At 39.9% G+C, this 20,695-nt stretch overlaps 1 protein-coding gene and 1 long non-coding RNA gene across 18 annotated transcripts in view; one reads left to right on the top strand and one right to left on the bottom strand.

Annotated features, from left to right (window-relative positions):
- LOC134740269 (uncharacterized) overlaps window positions 1–15,695 on the top strand; it is an 88,204-nt gene extending 72,509 nt beyond the window's left edge. Inside the window, exons 11-12 of the long non-coding RNA XR_010127601.1 lie at window positions 11,177–11,332; window positions 15,497–15,695. This is a non-coding gene — a long non-coding RNA (uncharacterized LOC134740269). The remainder of the gene's footprint in view (window positions 1–11,176; window positions 11,333–15,496) is intronic.
- The window catches only part of DLG2 (discs large MAGUK scaffold protein 2), a 2,182,864-nt gene that overhangs the window by 252,879 nt on the left and 1,909,290 nt on the right, over window positions 1–20,695 (bottom strand). For 2 of the 17 annotated variants that reach the window (XM_054441580.2, XM_054441579.2), the window contains exon 1: window positions 15,161–15,668. The exons of the other annotated variants lie outside the window; for them this stretch is intronic. In XM_054441580.2, the coding sequence (XP_054297555.1) occupies window positions 15,161–15,197 (37 nt within the window). In that variant the 5' untranslated portion in view covers window positions 15,198–15,668. Of the gene's footprint in view, window positions 1–15,160; window positions 15,669–20,695 lie in introns of those variants that run through there. 17 annotated transcript variants of the gene reach the window in all.

The following is a 20,695-nucleotide window of genomic DNA, read 5'->3' on the forward strand; positions in this document are numbered from 1 at the left end:
TCTTTTCCCAACCCCTCCTAGCTTTACCCTCTTGCTGTCCACACTCCACTGGATAGGTCTGTTTCACTATTGTGGGTGAGCATTTTGTGAAAGATTTTAGAAAAAGCAAAGGGGAAAGTGTAACATGAAAATAGGGTGCCTGGGATCATATGAAAACAAAGGAGAGAGGAATATGAGGTGGGTACACTGTACTGAACTATTTCATTTAACACATGTGAAATGTGGATGGAATGAAGCCCAGCCCAGCAAATAAGGTACTTTTTTTTTTTTTTTTTTTTTTGAGACTGAGTGTTATTCTGTTGCCCCAGGCTGGAGTGCAGTGGCACCATCTCGGCTCACTGCAACCTCTGCCTCCTGGATTCAAGCAATTCTCCTGCCTCAGCCTCCCAAGTAGCTTGGACTACAGGTACCCGCCACCATGCCTGGCTAATTTTTTATTTTTGGTAGAGACGGGGTTTCACTACATTGGCCAGGTTGGTCTCGAACTTCTGATCTCAAGTGATCCATCCCCGCTCAGCCTCCCAAATGCTGGGATTATAGGCATGAGCCACCTTGCCCGGCCAGATACTTTTCATCCACTCAAGAGGAAGACACAAGAAGTGGATAATTTCAGTATAAGATAGTGAGTGCCAAGATGGACAATTCTTAGGAACACAGAGTATTGGAAAGACAGAAGAGGATAATCAGAGACTAATTAACAACAATACATAGTTCATATAACATGTTTCTATTTGCAGATGTGGATGGCATAACCAAAGCTTGAAACTGGTACAAGGACATTCATGTAGTTAGTAGGACATGAGAGACATTTAGGGTTTAGTCTTGTAAATACAATTGAAACAAATTTTCTGACTCCAAATCCTATGTATTTTTCTAGTAGCAACAAGAAGCTGAGGTCAGGTGGAATGGGTTCATATAAATATACTCCAGAATAAAAAAGGTAAATGTAATATTATAAAGTATTATAGTAACATAAATATGCTAGTGACAATCATTTGTAATACTAATAAATGTAACCAATTTTCATGGAGCACTAACTGTATACAAGGACTGTGTTAAACTCTTAACATGGACTATCTCATTTATTCTCACAGCCCCTTTGACAAATGTAAAGCCTGATACTTGGTTAGGTGACACACCTAAGGTTCCACATAACCAGATCCTGACTATAAAACCATAGCCTCAGCAGTCACCAACTCCCTTATTGAACTGTGCATTCAAAGACTGCAATTCAAAATCAGATACACATTCCTTCTTGCCTTGTGCACACATAGAGAACTAGATAAAGAAGATGACAAGTCAGCAAAGACCAAAATGTCACTGATAAGCTGTTTAAAGGGACAAATGTAAAGCCTGATACTTGGTTAGGTGACACACCTAAGGTTCCACATAACCAGATCCTGACTATAAAACCATAGCCTCAGCAGTCACCAACTCCCTTATTGAACTGTGCATTCAAAGACTGCAATTCAAAATCAGATACACATTCCTTCTTGCCTTGTGCACACATAGAGAACTAGATAAAGAAGATGACAAGTCAGCAAAGACCAAAATGTCACTGATAAGCTGTTTAAAGGGACAATCACATGGGATAGGGTATATAGATGCTATGACCACTCCGCTCAGTAGAGGCACTACACTGCTGAAGGTTAGTTAGACAGATAACTAGCTTCCCAGCATTTCCCCTCACTTGGATGCCTCTGTGGTATCATTTGCTATAAAAGGAGGTCTTCTCGGGTAATGGGATGACGTCCATCTGTGACTTGACGTCAAGTGAGTCATTGGACTGTCGTCATATGGCAGGCACCTCAGTGTAGATCAAGTTCACCCTGTGGGAACCCTGCAAGTTTCCTGATGAGTTTTATATTTATTCTGAAGTAACGCACTTGGCACCTCAGGCTGACTAATATCCATGTGTGACCAAGATAACTACCCAGCTAGCCAGCTTTCACAGTTGTAAGAAAAGTTACAGGCAGAAAAACATAATTGAACACTAAGATGAAGGTCACTGTGCAAGTATCATGTCTAGACTCCAGTCTAAGAGTGTGGGTGTTTCCATTACCTGTCTTTTTATTAGGGTTTACAGGGAGCCATGCTAATCAAAGCATGCTCCATGGGCCAAAGCAGGAGTACCAGGTCACCTGAGAGCTTGCTATAATCATTTTAGACCTTGGTGAAGCATGTACATATTCTTTTTAAGAATTTATTTTTTACTAAGCTCAACATCAAATTATTAGAGAAATGCAAATCAAAACCACAATGAGATACCATCTCATGCCAGTCAGAATAGCTGTTATTAAAAAGTCAAAAAGTAAAAAACAAACAAACAAAAAAACCCAGATCTTGGTGAGGTTGCAGGAAAAAAGTTGCATTTACACTGTTGATGGGAGTGTAAATAAGTCCAACCATTGTGGAAGACAGTGTAGTGATTCCTCAAAGACCTAGCGGCAGAAATACCATTTGGCCCAGCAATTGTATTACTGGGTATACACCTAAAGGAATATAAGTCATTCTATTATAAAGATACAGGCACGTGTATGTTCTCTGCAGCACTATTCACAATAGTAAAGACATGGAATCAACCTAAATGCCCATCAATGATAGACTGGATAAAGAAAATGTGGTACATATACACCATGGAATACCATGTGGTCATAAAAGGATCAAGATTGGCCAGGCGTGGTGGCTCACACCTGTAATCCTAGTACTTTGGGAGGCTGAGGCGGATGGATTACCTGAGGTCAGGAGTTTGAGACCAGCCTAGCCAACATGGTGAAATCCCTTCTCTACTAAAAATACAAAAAATTAGCCCGGTATGGTGTTTCATGCCTGTAATCCCAGCTACTCGGGAGGCTGAGGTGGGAGAATTACTTGAACCTGTGGGACAGAGGTTGCATTGAACTGAGATCATGCCACTTCACTCCAGCCTGGGCAAGAGAACATAACTCTGTCTCAAAAAAAAAAAAAAAAAAAAAAGAAAAAGGTCAAGATTCTGTCCTTTGCAGGGACATGGATGGAGTCAGATGCCATTATCCTTAGCAAACTAACACAGGGACAGAAAACTGAACACTGAATGTTCTCATTTATAAGTGGGAGCTGAATGATGAGAATACATGGACACACAGTGGGAAACAACACACATTGGAGGCTGTCAGTGGGGATAGGGGCACGGAGAGCGTCGGGAAGAATAGCTAATGGATGCTAGGCTTAATACCTAGGTGATGGGATGATCTGTGCAGCAAATCACCATGGCACAAGTTTACCTATGTAATAAACCTGCACATCCTGCACATGTACCCAGGAACTTAAAATAAAAGTTGAAAAAAAAAAGAAAGAAAAGAAAAAAAAACAATTTATTTTTTACTAAATATTTGTTTAATTGCAAACTGAGTTAATATATAAAAAGGAAAAGATAAATGAATACACTAGGCAGATTATCATGCTAGTTACACAATGCTTTCACATGTTTTCCTCCTTTAATCTTTTTAAAACCCTTAAAATCTTATCTGTCTTCTTACTGATAAATAAATAGTCTGAAGAAGGTAAAAAGATCTCATCACTGGGGAGGAATTTGAACCTAGGCATTCCAGTTCTAGATTCCACAATTTTCCCCATAAGTTACACTACCTCATTAAAGGAATTTAGAAGGTTGCTTTAACTTGGAGTAGTCAAAAAAGGAAAAATATGAACTGAGATTTGAAGAATGGGTGAGGTTTGCATAAAAGAGGGATTTCCAGAGTCGAAGAACATCAAAAACACAAATACTTGGAAAATGGCAAGAGAAAGTATTTTTCAGGAGAAGGCTAAAGAAAATATTTAAATGTAGGGTTCATGTTCCTACGTGAGCAGCAGGAGGGAAGGATGAAATGATGATGAAAACCAGATCATGGAAGGCCTTGAAAGCTATAGGGCAGAGACTTGGGCTACTTGGAAACTCAGGGAAAGAGTGACATAAGGAATATATTTTCAGAAGATAAATTATTCCAGTTTGGTTCATTAAGCTTTTATTGTAGATTTTAATATACAATGGAAAATATGCTTTTAAAATGAGAGATTAATAAATTCCAAAAAGTACTTTAGAAAACTCTCTTCACACTACTGCACTGTGGCAATTGCACCATCTGTAATTCTGCACCTGCTTCGTCAACTGCTGGCTGCATTTCAGGAGACCTGACTTCACTGTTTTCTGACTGAGGCATACAGTATTTGCCGGAGTACTTGAGAATGTGCAAGGATGAAGAGAGCATTGGCTAGGAACACAGATGTCTTTTCAGCAGAGAATTAAGTGGATGATTCATCTCTAGAGTATCAAAAGTGTGAAGTAAGTGAAGTTGCCAGAGTGGGTCTGAACATACACTATTGGGTCAATGTTGTGCAAGCGGGACATGTTTTTCTACCAAGGGTCACATACATAAAACAACTTGATTCCAAAGCAACTGTTTTGTTCTTAACAAAACAGAAACAGTTGGTTGCTGTTTAAGAATAGAAACTACAAATGTAACTAAAGTAAAACTTTAAAATGTCAGTTTAATATTATGTGAAGATTAAGAAAGAGAGAAAAGGAGTAGTTCTAAAGGGGAAACAATTGAGGAAGAAGAGAAGAGAGTAAAATGTAGGCAAATGCAGAGGAAATGGGGAGAAAAGATAAAGAAAAAGAGGAAAAGAAGGAATGGTGGGGAGACACTTAATTGAGGGCTATCAAGCTTTTTAATGTGCATTATCTACTTTAATAATGATCTGACTCCATATAGTAGATAGTATACCCATTTCATAGATAAGAAAACTGATACTATTAGAGATTAAGTAATCTGTCTAAGATCACATAGACAAATAGTAGAGCTGGAATTCAAACATTCAATTCATTTGAATCTCAGGATATATTGAAGTGAATGTCAGTCAGAGAAGCCATACTAGGCTACTTAACCTCTCTAACATTAACATGTGCTTCCTCATCTGAAAGATGAGCAGCATTTCTAAAGCTGCTAGATACAATAAGCTCCATGGTAACAGCTATCATTACAGGAGCCCTTTGAGAGGATCAGTTAACCCACTATTGATAACTATAATTTGTTTTATTATTATTATACTTTAAGTTCTGGGGTACATGTGCACAGCATGCAGGTTTGTTACATAGGTACACATGTGCCACGTTGGTGGGAGTGTAAATTAGTTCAACCATTGTAGAAGACAGTGTGGCGATTCCTCAAGGATCTAGAACAAGAAATGTCATTTGACCCAGCAATCCCATTACTGGGTATATACCCAAAGGATTATAAATGATTCTACTATAAAGACACATGCACACATATGTTTATTGCAGCACTGTTCACATTAGCAAAGTCTTGGGACCAACCCAGCTCCAGTCAATGATAGACTGGATAAAGAAAATGTGGCACATATACACCATGGAATACTATGCAGCCATAAAAGAAGGATGAGTTCATGTCCTTGCAAGGACATGGATGAAACTGATAACTACAATTTTAACTCCTTCCCTCTGGTCCCAAGTCTGAGGATCAAAAACTCACAGGAATCGTTGGTGTTCTGGAAAAGAATCCTCAAATCCACGAGGCACCAAACATTCCACATGCTGAATCAAGAATATCTTCTCCATATATGTCCTACTAGATATTAAATATACATAGATTGCACTGTGAATAATTTAATTTGATGTATCATTCTATCACTCACCATTATCTTTATCAACAGAATCTAAAAGTACCAGCATTCTCAAGTGGTTAAAAAGGGATTCCTTGCATTCAAAACCTGGGAACGACTATAAGTATAGAGTTTTCCACACTGAAGAGGCAAGAGAGCAGCCAGCTGAGGCCTATACCTGACATCTCCACCTTTGAGGCAAATGATCCCCACCCTTGTCTTCTTAATGACTGTCCTTTGTTCATGGCAGAGAGATGTGATTTTTTTCTAATGGCAAAATTGATCTTGTCCCTTTCCTGCTTAAAACCACTTAACTGGTTTTACTACCTTCAGACTAAAAATCAAACTCCATCTGGGCATAACGATTGTTCCGTGATCCTTCTCTGATCCAGGTCCTCCCTAGCAATCCAGGCCCGACCAGATACTCATCTAAGCTCCTGCCTATTGAACTACTTTCACTTCCTAGGACAAGCTGAGAGCTCCCTCTCCCTGTCCTACTTTTCTACTTACTGTTCCTTCTCCTTTCCACTCTTCAGGGTTGACTTCTCAATATTTCACACCTCAGCTTTGACATTTCTTCTTCCAGGAGCCTTTTCTGATCATCTCATTAGGCTGAATTAAGCATTCCTCACCTAGGACCCTATAAAATCCCCATAGTTTTGATTACATTGATTATATTGCATTTTGATTGCCCCCAAACTGGATTCTAAGCTCTGTGAGGATGGAGATCATGTTTGATTTGTCCTCCAATGTCCACCATGCCTGGCACATAACATAGCAGGTGCTCAATAAAGATCTGCTTAGTACATTTAAAACTCCATGAGAGTCCTATCTCCAAAGGTCAGGGGAGCACATGTTTTTTTGTTTGTTTTGTTTTTTCTTTATTTTTGGTTTATTTTGATTTTCTGCAGAAGAAAACCACACATCAATAAATCTATTTCCTACTTAAAACCATTAAGTTACAGCTTCAAGCACAGAGACTAGCGAATGGGAGGGAGCCAGCAGCCCTGGCAGCCAGTCCTGGGGTTCTTGGCCAGGTGTCTTACTCTCAGGCACTGGCTTTTCCTACTTAACCAGTGGAATTAACATCAGTTGCTCGTTTTTCATTTCTACAAGAACTTCAGGGTCCCTCAGTAAGTTTTATAGAACTAGTGATAACAATTGACACCTCAATGGTGTTGCTTTAGATGCACTGTGTTTTAACATGGGGATTTATCTATGCTCGGGGATATACAAACTGTTTTAAATCCTCTCCAAATGCTCTTCAAAATGGATCCCAATAAAAGTATTAGGTCACTGTCACAGATTATACCCATTTTGCAGATAGAAACCAAAGATCGAGAGGTCAAGGGATGATTTCCTTTTGATCACATAATAGAATATTTTGGAAAAGATTTTTTTTTTTTTCTCGATTCTACTTCTTTCCTTTTGGCCCATCATACAGACTTTTCTCACATAATCTTCAATGCTTTAATGTATTTGGTTTTTTATAAGTCTTTCTTTTACTAGACTTTAAGCTCCTTGTAGGCAGGGACTAGATCTTGTTTTTCTTTCTGTTTTTCGCTTAGGACCTGGAATTGTGTAGGCATGAAAAAAAATGTTACTGAAATGTTTGCCCAGCTCTTACAAATGCTCTACCAACCATGCTCTTAGGCTTACTGTCATGAAAGTATTCCTGTCTTGTGATTTACTGAAATCTCAGTTTTAAAAGGGACTTAAATATTTTGTAGTACCCTCCACCTCCCCACTCCTGATTGTACTAACGTTATACTCTACTTAAACTTCTTCAGTAAATTGGACCTCCTGTCTTTTCGAGAAAGTACAGTGTACCTCTCAGTAACTAGGAAAAAGTCCTAGATGTTTCCTTTGAAGCTACAGAGAACATGATTTGCACACACTGAGCTCCCTAAAAAACGACCACCAATACAAATTAAAAAGCAACACTCTGCAAGTTTAAATTTAAATCTTAATTCATCTAATCTAGATGACTTAAATGTTTGCTTTTCACTTTAACAGCAGGGAACCCATTTAAAAATATTTTTCAAATAAATAAGGACTCCTAGATATTAATGCAGATGCAAATCTGTCTGGAGATTAATGAATTACTGCCACATCCTAAAAGTGGCCACCAGAGAAAAGAGGAGTAGCTGAAGGTTTTGTAGGGGCTTAGTCACATAGTCCAGTAGTAACAGTTGGGAAATGAGTAGAGAGGGGATAACAAAAATAAAAACAAACAGTTCAATTAGTCTAGATGGAGAAAAACAGCCCACAGGCTAATCGATTATAGCTGTCTTGACAGTTGATTATAGTGTCTGTCTGTAAAAACACGGGGAAAAACGTACAGAAAAACTCATGGCCTGTTTGGCTGCCTTTTGTTGGTGAAATATCCTACAAATAGACGATGCAATGCAAGCCAGCCCCTCTCTGGTAAGAAACAGAGTGAACCCAGTGACGTGGCAGTATGGTAGGAGGCACTGTCTGCTGACACAGAAAAAAAGGTGGCCTTGCAGACTGTGGTTTGAAATGCCTTAGGAGCCAGGTGCCAGGTTACATTATTATGTTTAAAGACAGATCCTTTGGGATATATCTTTTCTGTGTCCAAATGACTTACAGACGATGATACTCTTAGGGCTACTGACCCAATAGTAAAGGAACAATCCCTGTTCAGGTCTCCCTTTGGGAGTAAAGATGGCTTTACCCTCAAACCTGCTCCGCACTCCCTCTGGGGGTCCATTATGCTCAGGGTGACAAAGACAAGTGCAGCACATGCTTTTGGGAGAACAGATTGATCATAAACAGTAAATTAAAATACAATAGTTTAAATTCTATAGGTGCACAGAGGAAAGGGAACTCTCTCTGCTGTGGGCAATTGGGAGTAGAGACGGCTTCTCAGAGCAGGTCTTAAAACTGGGCTTCTAAGGTCATTAAGAGTTTGTTAAGGCCAGGTGCAGTGGCTCACGCCTGTAATCCCAACTCTTTTGGAGGCCAAGGCAGCCGGATCACCTGAGGTCAGGAGTTCAAGGCCAGCCTGGCCAAGATGGTGAAACCCTGTCTCTACTAAAATTACCAAAAATTAGCCGGGCATGATGGTCCAGCTACTCAGGAGGTTGAGGCAGGAGAATCGCTTGAACCTGGGAGGCGGAGCTTGCAGTGAGCCAAGATTGTGCCACTGCACTCTAGCCTAGACGATAAGAGTGAAACTCCATCTCAAAAAAAGAAAAAAAAAACAAACAAAAAAACAAGAAAGAAAAAAAGAAATATCCCATGTTATGGAAACAATCAGCAGCAGTTCTTGATGGCTGGAAGATCGAGGAAATGACAATGGGTTTCTTATTTTAGCGAGGTAAGTATATTGGCAGGGTGGAAAATGGACTGAGAGGCTGAGAGGGAGGTGAAGTTGGGGAGCCCAATTAGGCAGCTGTTATAAAAACTTAAGTCAAGATGAGTAGGATTACTCTCTAAGAAGACAATATTGAAGAAAATGTTGCCCTGGGGTAAAAAGAATAAGGAGCAACTGGGTTCTAATATACTGTAGGTCCAGCTTGCATCTCCTAGCCCAATCCAGTCACCAGGCAAGTGAAGGTCACATTCTTGTCCAGACAACTGCAGCTGGGAATAGTTTTGATCTCAGATTCTGGCACCTATAGGCATCAGAGCAGCAATTCTCAACCCTGCCCATTCTTCACCTGGGAAACATTTTTTAAATGCAGGTGCCTCAACTCTACTTCAGACCTACTGAGTGAGAATCCCTGAAAGGAGCTACAGTTTAAAAATACCCTGCACAGCCAGAACTGAGAGCCATGGCCCACACAGCAGTCAGGCCTAACAGTGACTCTTATTTGGTGTCTTTCTGGAAAAGTCTATAGGTGTATGCATATGACAGTGGGGACACATTGTAATGGATGCAGTGTTAGAGGACTGAGAAGCCCATGAAGCAAGCTGCTTATTCCAGGGGAGACATCACTATCAGCAGAATTGGAAGAGGGGCCCTGCCACTATGTGACTTGAGTGTTTTGATCTTGAGAGCTTTGAACATACCTTTGAGCACATTCAAAGGAGATGTCTTAGTCCATTTGTGCTGTTATAAAAATAAAAACAATTCTGAGGCTGTGTACTTTATAAAGAGATTATTTTGGCTCACAATCCTGCAGGCTGTACAAGAAACATGGCACCAGCATCTGCTTCTGGTGAAGGCCGCAGGGTGCTTCCACTCCTGGCAAAAGGGGAAGGTTAGCGGGCATGTGCAGAAGTCAAACAGTGAGAAAGGAGGCAAGGTGGAAGTAGGTTCCAGGCCCTTTTTGGCAACCAGCTCTGAAGGAATTTACTCAGTGTCCCCCAGGGAAGGCATTAATCTATTATTCATGAGGGATCTGCCTCTGGGACCCAAACAGCCCCCATTAGGTCCTACCTCTAACAGTGGGAGGAAAATTACAACAAGAAGTTTGGCGGGCAAAAATATCAAAACTATAGCAGGAGGTGTTCCAAAAGAATTTGGGGGACTGACTCTATAAAGAATATAATACAGGTTCTTAATCATCAATGACAGTCAACAAGGAGACAGGAGAAAACACCAGTCTTAGCCTTCGTTCCCGATAAACAGACTGGATAACTTCCATCAAGGTGAATCTGTACATTACACACTATCTCCACATCCAGAACTCTTGTATACTGTGAATAAGAAAATCTTAGTAAAAAGAATGACTTTCAGCCGGGAGCAGTGGCTCACTTCTGCAATCCCAGCACTTTGGGAGGCCGAGGCGGACAGATCACCTGAGGTCAGGAGCTCGAGACCAGCCTGGTCAACATGGCAAAACCCCATTTCTACTAAAAATACAAAAAATTAGCTGAGCATGGTGGTTTGTGCCTGTAGTCCCAGCTACTTGGGAGGCTGAGACATAAGAATCGCTTGAACCCAGGAAGCAGAGTTGCAATGAGCCAACATCACACCACTGCACTCCAGCCTGGGTGACAGAGTGAGACCCCGTCTCAACAACAACAACAACAACAAAAAAGAATGACATTCACTTAAGTTATGTAAGTTACGCCCGAGAAGCTAAAACCATTTCTGTTTCTCAAGCTTTTCCACTACAAAAGGTACTCCAAGTGTATTGTGTTCTTCACCTTTTTCAAGATTCTCAAAAGCCCAGGGAAATAATAATTACAACCTACAGATGGAAGAATGAGGTTCTAAAAGCTTCATAGGCTCAGTAAAGACTATATAAAGTAACTTGGGAAAACTCACAGAGCTAAGAAGTGATGGATCCCTCCCTGAACCCATATCTGACAAAGCCAATGCTGGTAACCACCATACTGTAAATACTTACATGTATCCAGAATTCACAGTCCGTCTTGAATATTAACACATTGAAATGAAAGAGTAAGTAAAGTTTAGGATTATCTTTGATTCCCTTCTTCAGCCCACCCTTTTTTTTTTTTTTTTTTTTTTTAAAGTACCAGAGAGTAGGGCCAGGGAAGAAGGTTCTCTAACTCAAGAACCCTCTCTCCTGCTGCTCACCAGGTCTGAATAGCCCATGTGAAGGCAGCATTTGAGAGAACTTATCTGCCACATGCTGATTCCTCTCACCGCGGGAAGAAACCAATGTACCCTGGGGAGCCTGAGAGCTCTTTGAGTATCTGGGGGTGAATCAACTAATCTGATTAATTGTTTTCAGAGGTGGGGAGCTGGATACTGAGGAAGGGAAAATTTTGATGAGAAAGAATCTGGGCCTTTAGCACGTGAAACATGAGGCTCAGAATTTAATGACTTGTTCAAAGTGAGATTTTTAATAGACATGCTTTAACCAGCTATTTTGGACATCTTATACAGGCGAGAAGAGAAGGGGGATAGCAGTTGGCCAAGCTATAAGGACACTTAAAAGGACACTATAAGACTGCAAACCAGATCAGTGTGAGTGTACAAGTTAATTAACTCATTTAACAGACCCTTACTATTGAATAACTACAGACATTTTTTATTTGCTTGGTTCCAATATGCATGAATTTTCATTACCATGATTTAATTGAGTAGTTCCAGTCCCCCAACAACACAATTCAAACATCAGTTACCACAATATATTAAGTATGAGTGATTGCATAAGGCACAAATCTGCTACTAGCTCTTCAATTCACAAATTTCTACACAATAACACATGTGCATCATCATCAGTGACTCATGTCAATTCTTTCAAGGTCTGTCAGTGACTGGTCACTGAGCACCTGCTATTCACTTCACAACACAGACAGTAAAGCATACTTGTTTTGCCTCCTTGTCTCCAGTGATAAATCCATAGACATTTTACAAAAATGGATAATTCAGAGGGACTTTGTCAGCAATGAGGAAAGCACAGCAAGAAAACAAAAAGTTATAATGCTGTAAGTGAAATTTAGATGCGACAACGAATTATAGAAGATACAGCTGGCTATGGGAATGTCGACCTCAACACTCATTGAGAAATTCCACATATGCAGCCAGAGGAACTTAGTAAAGCCAAACTTATGAACATAAATAAAGAAGGTGGCTGGGATATAAAGGATGACAATGTCCCAGAGAATATGATACTGGCAAAAAAATTTACATTAAAGAACTCTTGTACGTATTTCAAAACACAAAGTGCAAAGGATAAAAGGTTGCCAGATGATTAGAAAAAAGTGTGGCAATTTGCCAAGGCATAAAAAAAATACTTGCTCTGTATCACAAGTTATATGACTGACAAGAAGAAAAAGGCAAGTACTATTCCAACTACTCTTTTTTTTTTTACAAAGAAATAAAATAATTTTCACTGTTTCTAATATTTTAAAGAACAGCACACTAATATTATTTTGCTATTTTTTATTTCCCTATATATCTAACAAAAAGATAATTTTTAATATTTTGACAAAAAACTGGAAAGTTTATGGGTCAATCATAGTTTTTCTCATTGATCATTATGCTTTCATTCTTATGGTCTCCCACTACCATGCAAAGTAAGAACTTTCCTGTTTTAAGTGCCAAGCATAAGAAGACATGGTCCCTACCCTCATGGTGGTCTTACAGTAACAATTAATTCTAAAAATCTGTGATTATTCTGTTTAATGAGGGTGCTAGCCTAGCTCAAGGCACTCATAAAGCCTGTAGAGGAGTTGTGGGAAGTAAATTTGGTAGGGGATATGAAGAAAGCAGCAAAGAAGTACTGATGGAGGTGAGCTCCATGTCTGAGGAAAATGCAAATCTCTCCAGTCCAGCAAGTTTACCTCCTCACCTCCAGAGGCGGGGTGGGGAGTGACTCTGGGCTGGTTTTTAAACTGGCTGCCAACTGCTCAGCTGTAATGCCAGATCCATATTAATTGCCAACAGAATGCAGAGACACAGGTTCAAGTTCCTTCTCAAAAGTAATACAGAAACTTGAAATGCTAACAAGTGCCACCCTCAGCCAACTTAGGTGAATAAACTTTCTTAAAATCAGTACAAAATGTTTGGATGCAAGTCTCTTAGTCCCCAAAGCCACAGAAATGCAAAGAAGCATCAGGGGCTGTGACAATATATGTTCTTAAGGAAATACAGTTATAGGAGCATATGAAATGATGCATCTGGCTTTATGAACTGGCAATGATTTTTAAGTCCAGAATGTATGTTATATTGCACGGTTTTTCCATCATAAAACATTTGAAAAATTTTATTTATGGCCCCCACCAAGAAAGATGTGCGGCTATGTTATATGTGTGTGGATGCAATTAGGAAGAAAGCTACTAAGAGGTAGAAGGTTCATTAGGATTCATCTTGTCCAACTTCTCATTTAAAAAACAACAAAACGGCCAGGGGTGGTGTCTCAAACCTGTAATCCCAGCACTTTGGGAGGCCGAGGAGGGCAGATCATTTGAGGTTAGAAGTTCGAGACTAGCCTGGCCAACATGGTGAAACCCCATCTCTACTAAAATACAAATATTAGCTGGGCATGGGGGCAGGCACCTTGTAATCCCAGCTACTTGGGAGGCTGAGGCAGAAGAATCGCTTGAACCCAGGAGGTGGAGGTTGCAGTGAGGTGACATCGCACCACTGCACTCCAGCCTGGGCAACAGAGTGAAACTCTCAAAAAATAAAAATAAATAAATAATTAAATTAAAAACAACAAAACAACAAATGAGGTGAATTTAGTTGAGGGAGGCCAACTGCCTACTCCATAGTCAGATTCCTGCATCATAATAACAACAGCTGACATTGAGTGAGTATTAGTTTGTGCTGGGTGCAATGCTGAGGGTTTTACAAAAGAAGCATTATCTTGGGGGGCCAGAAATAGTGGCTCACGTCTGTAATCTCAGCACTTTGGGAGGCCAAGGCAGGTGGATCACCCGAGGTCAGGAGTTTGAGACCAGCCTGGCCAGCATGGTGAAACCCTGTCTCTACCAAAAAATACAAAAATTAGCCAGGCATGGTGGCGCATGCCTGTAGTCCCAGCTACTGAGGAGGCTGAGGTGAGAGAATCACTTGAACTTGGGAGGCGGAGGTTGCAGTGAGCCAAGACTGCGCCACTGCACTCCAGCCTGGGTGAAAGAGTGAGATCCCATCTCAAAAAAATAAATACATAACTAAAAATAAGAAGCATGAACCTCAGAAATTATAAAATAGTTACTACTACCATTATCATTTTACAGGCTTATGTTATTCAGCTAACCATGAGGGAGCTGGGATTTGAATTCAGGCAGAATAATCTGAGTTGACATTCTTAACTATGAAGCTATGATTGTTAAAAATTACCCTTTCCAGTTACTTAACTATGTGGCCCAAAATAAGGTAGCTTTCCATATACTACTACTAATCTTTAAACAACCACCAGAATGTACTACCCATTTTACTGATAAGAAAACTGAACACATGAAATAAAATGGTTTCCCAAGGTTGTACAGTTTATGATTGGTGAAAGCAGAATTCAACATTCAAGTCTGTCTGGTTCTTTCACACACATAAGCCTGCCTCCCTGGATTAGAACTAGTCTCTCCCGAAGCACGCTCTCTGGTTTCTATTTGAACAGGACTTGCATACATTAAATATCTGATCTGAAATCAGTGTGGATCCAGGTATTGCTGGAACCAATTTAAGTCTAAAGCAAATATTTCACATTCCTTAATCAATCTCTCTCTCCGTGTGTGTGTGTGTGTGTGTGTGTGTGTGTGAGAGAGAGAGAGAGAGAGAGAGAGAGAATATCAAGAGTCTAGCAGTTCACATGAGATAGTCCTACTGAAGAGGCCAGTGGTAAATCAAACTCAGAGTGTGATTTTGAGGTTGCATTTAGGTGAAGGAAGATAAAAATTCAGATTGTTGTTCTCACAGAACATAGATAGCAACAGACACGAAAACAAAGCCACTGTAGAAAATGCCTGCAAGCAGTGGCTACTAACAAATGGCAGGGAAAGGCTGTTTTAGGAAGGAAAGGGAGAATCTGCTGCCCTCTTTTCATTTTACTGGCCACACCTCCCCCACATGGTCTGTCAAGAGAAACGGGTCTGAGAAAAGCAGCATGATTCTCACCACAGCTCTTTAGCAAGTTTCCAGGGGTTTTCAGCATAGCAGGCAGCTGCTTCCCAAATTCAGCTCTGTTCCCTCCTCCTGGTTGAGCTGCTTGGTGTATAAACTCCGCCTGGCCAGCACACACCTCCTGACGCTCTTGAGTGGTGGCCAAAGCCTGTTAGGAGTGAAGCAGGTAGGGCTACCTTCCCAGGCTAGTGGCAGAGCTAGTTTGAGATGGTTTGCAACACAAAAAAGCCAGTTTGAAAGATGGGATTATTTTCTCCGTTTTAAACGCTGTAACAAATCACTTTCCAGATGGTGGCCATCTCACTCACCTCTTTTTCTTTCTCTTCTCAGTTAAAAAGGCTTAGTCCTGGAAAAGTAGAAGAGGTGAAAACCTGCCTGGGGAGGCTGCTGAAGGACGCCAGGAAGAATTCTTATCTCCAAATTCAATCCTGCCTCCCAGCTAGCTGCTGGTGTTTGAACTTCCAACTCTGAAGTGTTAGTCTGGTATCTTCTTTTAAAATGTAGAAGAGAGTAAACAAAGTTATTCACAGCACAGTGTTAATTCTTCAGCTGCAGGCTGGAATCTGCTGGCTCTCCTTAGGCAGGAAATGCCTGCTTAAATCGTCCCTTAGGTGGGAAGAAAATTCAAAAAGGAAAGGTTTATGGAGGCGGACTTTCACTAATTTCACCTTTTTGCGTGGCAAAACCAAGTCAAGAAATAAGGTCCTCTCAATCTCAGAAATTAATTTTGTCTTCATTTAATTTGAACCAGGAAAACTTCTAATGCCAACATCAAGACTTTGTTAAAGCTTTTCTTAATATTTTAGGATGAATAGCTAAAACTTGGAAATCAGGACGATTTAGATTCCTTCCTAAAACCATTTTCCAGGTACGCTTAAGGACTTTTGATTTGTACTGGATATGCATTTGAAGCTAAAGCACAGATGTTGATATTCATGTTTTAATGGTTGGTCATTTGATTAAGCGGAGCTCAGACATTTTCACTTTCCCTCTCAATATTGATTATCACTGCAGTTCGGTTTAACAAGGCACTATTTCCCAGCGCTGTCTACTGCAACCCAAATCAGCTGTGGTGGTCACCATGGTAACCACCCACTCATTTTTCCGTTATTTCACTTTATAACACTTAAAGAGCAATGCACAGGCTAAAAAACCCTATGGGGGAAACAAATCCCTCAAATAGGAGTCAATCAAGTTCACCTGAGATGCAGAGTCATCTAAGTGTAAATGTTTTATTTTTTTAAAAAACATCAGCTGTGAATGTATTCATCAGCAACAAATGATCACTAGGAAAACAACACTGAAGGGTTGAATCTGCTCATTGCCTGGAGACTAAAAACATTTTAAAAGTGTTTTTTAGGGATAAAATAGGGTTAACACTAACATTTCTAACTAGTCTTGACAAAGGGCTTCCCTCGATGGGATTGAAAGCTGTGGAAGTCTCCAGGGTTTTAGGTTAAGTCATAAAACTAAACAAGGTCTGTTTAAACCACACCTATGGGCTTGGGATTGTATTTTTCTATATGAATTTCCCTCCCCACACAAAAATATTAGGAGAAAAGTTTTTTAAAAAGAACTTTCTTTCAAAGCAGTATTTTGCTCATTTATTTTATGATTGGTTATTGAGTCTGCCAATCATATGTCTGAATGACAAGGAGGTATGGGAAATCAGATGAGTCACTGAGCCAGGCAGGAAGGCAGGTATTCAATCAAATCCCCCCAAAAGATAAGGGCTGCACAAGTGTAGACCTGTAGACCATCTCTCTGTTAGACACAGGTATTTGACCATTGCCAAATTAGTCAGCCACAAGTGGAAGCTAATCTTGATGGCAAGTCAGTTATTGCAGACCCTGAGGGACATCAGATCTGCCTGAAAACAAACAAACAAACAAACAAACAGTGCTTTGAGGAGTATCATGAAGACTTTCCGTTTCTCTGCAGGCATCCTGATAGCATGCCCCTTTTGGCTCCTAGAAAGACAATAATGACCCCTTCAGATGAACACTCTCTTCCTGCCCAAAAATGTCTGTTGCATCTAAGACAGGTGTCTTACCTCTTCCCAATCACCACCACGGATAAAAAATAATTGAAAATGATTCTCCCACTATTGCAAAATGATTCTACTACTTCTAGTAGAGAACTTCTGGTTTTCAGGGATCAGGACTCTCCAATTCCTCTGCTCACTGAGGTTGAGATTCTGTGCTGTTTTAACAATGTAAGAGCAGCTCCTACCACTTTTCAAACTGAACAAGCTTATTTTCATAGCCTCTACATAGTCTACATAGACAATTTTATTCAACACAATCAACAGTCCACTCATTCCCTGGTTGAGATTGCATAGGGACAGATTTTGAGGGTGATGCCAATAAGTAAGTCATAAGAGACCTCCTAAACAGACAGGAGACTTGAAGGACCCAGGGTTCCGGAGTCTGTCCTGTGTAGAGGCCACAGTGATTGTCGTTCACAGCCATTACCAGCTGGTCCCTCTCCACCTTCCACTCCCCACCACCCAAGGCTAATGTGGTGCACAGGGGAGAGGTTTATAGGGAAAACTCAGTGGAATCAGGTGCAACAGGATGCCCTTGGACTGTGAGTAATGCAGATATTGACATCTGGAAAGCCTGGAAAAGTCATTATCACTTGGCTCCCCTTTGCCTTCTACTGGACACCTCTTCCTTCCCAAAAGTTCCCAGGATTTCTTTGTGACTTTTCCAAAGCTCCCTGCTTCCTATTCTGTTCAAAAGTCTTTCCAATTCTAATATTCCATGTAAAATATAAAACGGGTGGAGTGGATGGGGTGCAAAGCTATCAGATTTGTTATTTTATTTAAAGTTTAAGACTAAGGAACATGGTGACTTGGTTCTAGTCCAACCTCAGAAAAATCCACTTTGGTGATTTTAGTCAGATTATTTTCACTTGGCTTTTTCATCTATCAAACTATAAATTTAGTGAGATCAAACAAAAGGAAGTTCTCTGTAAAGTTAAAAGTTTAGTTCAAATTTCAGAGGCCACAGAACTATTATACAACTGAAGTCATACTATAGATTGGAGAGTTCAGCCAAATTCATGGATTTTACAGGGCATAAAGTCTTTGGTTAGTGGTATCACAATTCTAGTGATATGAACTAGAATCTTTAGCCTCAAACCTCCACATCTAATCAGGCACCAAATCCCATTAATCTTATCTCCAAAATGTCTCTCTACTCTGTATGTCCCTTTGTTGCCACTGCCACTGTCATGAATGCTGCTCTTTCCAAACTTGTTCCTTCCCTCTTATGTCATGTTCCCTTAGTGCATTAGCCACACCAGCAGTCAGAGGACTCTTTCTAAAATGCTCACCTGGTCTTGTCTCTTCTCTGTTCAAATCCATTGCTGACTCCCCATCAACTAAAGCGCAAAGCCCATGTTTTTAGTAAAGCACATGACATCTTCACAATTTTGCTTCCCTAATAGCCTCTCTTCTCACCATCTTCTTCCTAGAAAACTTGGTGACTTTATACAGACAGCTCTTTCTTCTTTTTTGTACACTCACTTTATTCCTTCTTCTAAAACACACTCAAACACTGCTGCCTCTGGGAATCCTTCCAAACCTCACAGACTGAGATAATGACCAACTCACTATTCCCATAGCATCTCCTATATGCCTCTTATTCCAGCATTTCTCACACCACCCTGCAATGTTTTGGATCCTTGCTTGGCTGAAGGTTCCACTGGTATGACCCAGCATAGCATTTCTGATGGCCTGGTTTGAATAACTCACAAAGGACTTTGCACAAATCCCTGGACACATCTAAGCAGTTCTGGGGCAAGGAGTCATTCCTCCCCTGCTTTCAGCAATGTCATGCTGGCAACACTCTTGTCTTAGGCCTAAATCACAGGGCCTTCCTCCTTGAAACAGGTTCAGTTCCTGGGAATCCATTTGGTCCCTGCACTTTAACTTACAACTGAACAGGGATTTAACAGCACTTATGCCAGTGTTTGCAAAACAGTGGTACACAGTTGTCTTGCCCAGGAATAAATTAAGATTGGTAGAATATTGTTGCCCTGTTTTCTTTTTCTTTTTTTTTTTTTAATTCTTTCCTTCTACAATGCAGGCATGATTGTAAACATTGTTACCTCCACTAGGTAACTTCCAAGATACGCTACTGTGAAAATATCTTAATAAATTATTTTAGACAATGCTAGGTAAGAAAAAGTTTCACCCAGGAAAGATGTATGTAAGTCTGTAAAGTATGTATTTCTTATTTATCAACTGCTTAACAGGCAAAGTTAAAGGTTTAAATTCTGATGTTTGGACATTCATTGCCACTAAGGATAATATTATAAGTTATTCTGCAAATGACTCTAAATACAACATTTAATGGTGGGGTGGACATCTTTCATTCAAATCTAAAGCTAAGGAAGGGAAGTGGACCTTATTAGGCAGAAGTTTCCTGTGGTACTTGTGACAGTTACTGAATGAAAAACAAAGGTAGAGTTTTTCAAAAGCATATTTCAAGCCATACAATCTCTGTGTGGGACAGCCCGAGCCTTCCTGAAAATGGAGCACTCCAAGCTTCCTCAGGTTAATCAAGCCTAATAATACAGGAATTACTCTTCCTCAGCTGGGCACTTAAATCTTGAGCCTGGAGATAGTACACATGTGGAGGACCTGCCAAAATGGACTATTAATCACATCACTTTGCATTAAGTTCTTCAAACCAGCTGGACCAGTCTTCACCATTCTCTGTGAGCTGAAAAATACAGGATCATAGTTCGCAGGGCTGCAGATAAAATTCTACAGCAGTCAATTCGGTGGAATTGATGAGGGCGGCAGTCAATTCAGTGGAGATTCTATACATTAGACTCCAGTCTGGGCAAAGTTGAATTGGCAGTCTTTGTGCATCTTAATAATTGAATGTTTTACAGTGAATCTGAGTTGCCCATTTCTATACAGATTCATTTATTGCTAAATGAACATATGACCATTAAAATATATCTTCATTTAAGAAGAGCGAGCATGAAAGCATGATACTTTATACACAATAATGTCAGATCAGAAACTTGTATCAGAAAAGTAAACCGCTTTATAGAAGCAAAAATAAAACAAAACAAGACAAACTTTTTTTAACTGTAGAAACAATTCGAGTTTACTAAGGAAAAACACAAGAGATTTTAAAAGAAAATATATTAGAACAAAATAGATATTGCTACTCAGGGTCGATCATTGTGAGTATGTTGGTCATTTCCTTCTAGGTGTTTTTTAATTTTGTTTTGTTTTTTGTTTTTTGTTTTTTTTTTACAATGTTAAGGTCACACTACATCAAAAAAATGTTCACTTTACTGTTTCATTTGCTGTAATTGCACACATTTTCCTGTTAATACCTCTTTGTCAGAAGCATTTTAATAACCCTTAAAATTTCACTGAGTAGATACATTGTTAATTAGTTAACCATTTCCCTTTGTTGAAAATTTATAATACAATATTTCAAATTTTAAGAACATATATGTAAGCTATAATGTATATGATTGTGGGAGAGCAGAATATGC

The sequence above is a fragment of the Pongo pygmaeus genome, chromosome 9 (assembly GCF_028885625.2).
Source record: "Pongo pygmaeus isolate AG05252 chromosome 9, NHGRI_mPonPyg2-v2.0_pri, whole genome shotgun sequence".
In the NCBI taxonomy this organism is placed as follows: domain Eukaryota; kingdom Metazoa; phylum Chordata; class Mammalia; order Primates; family Hominidae; genus Pongo; species Pongo pygmaeus.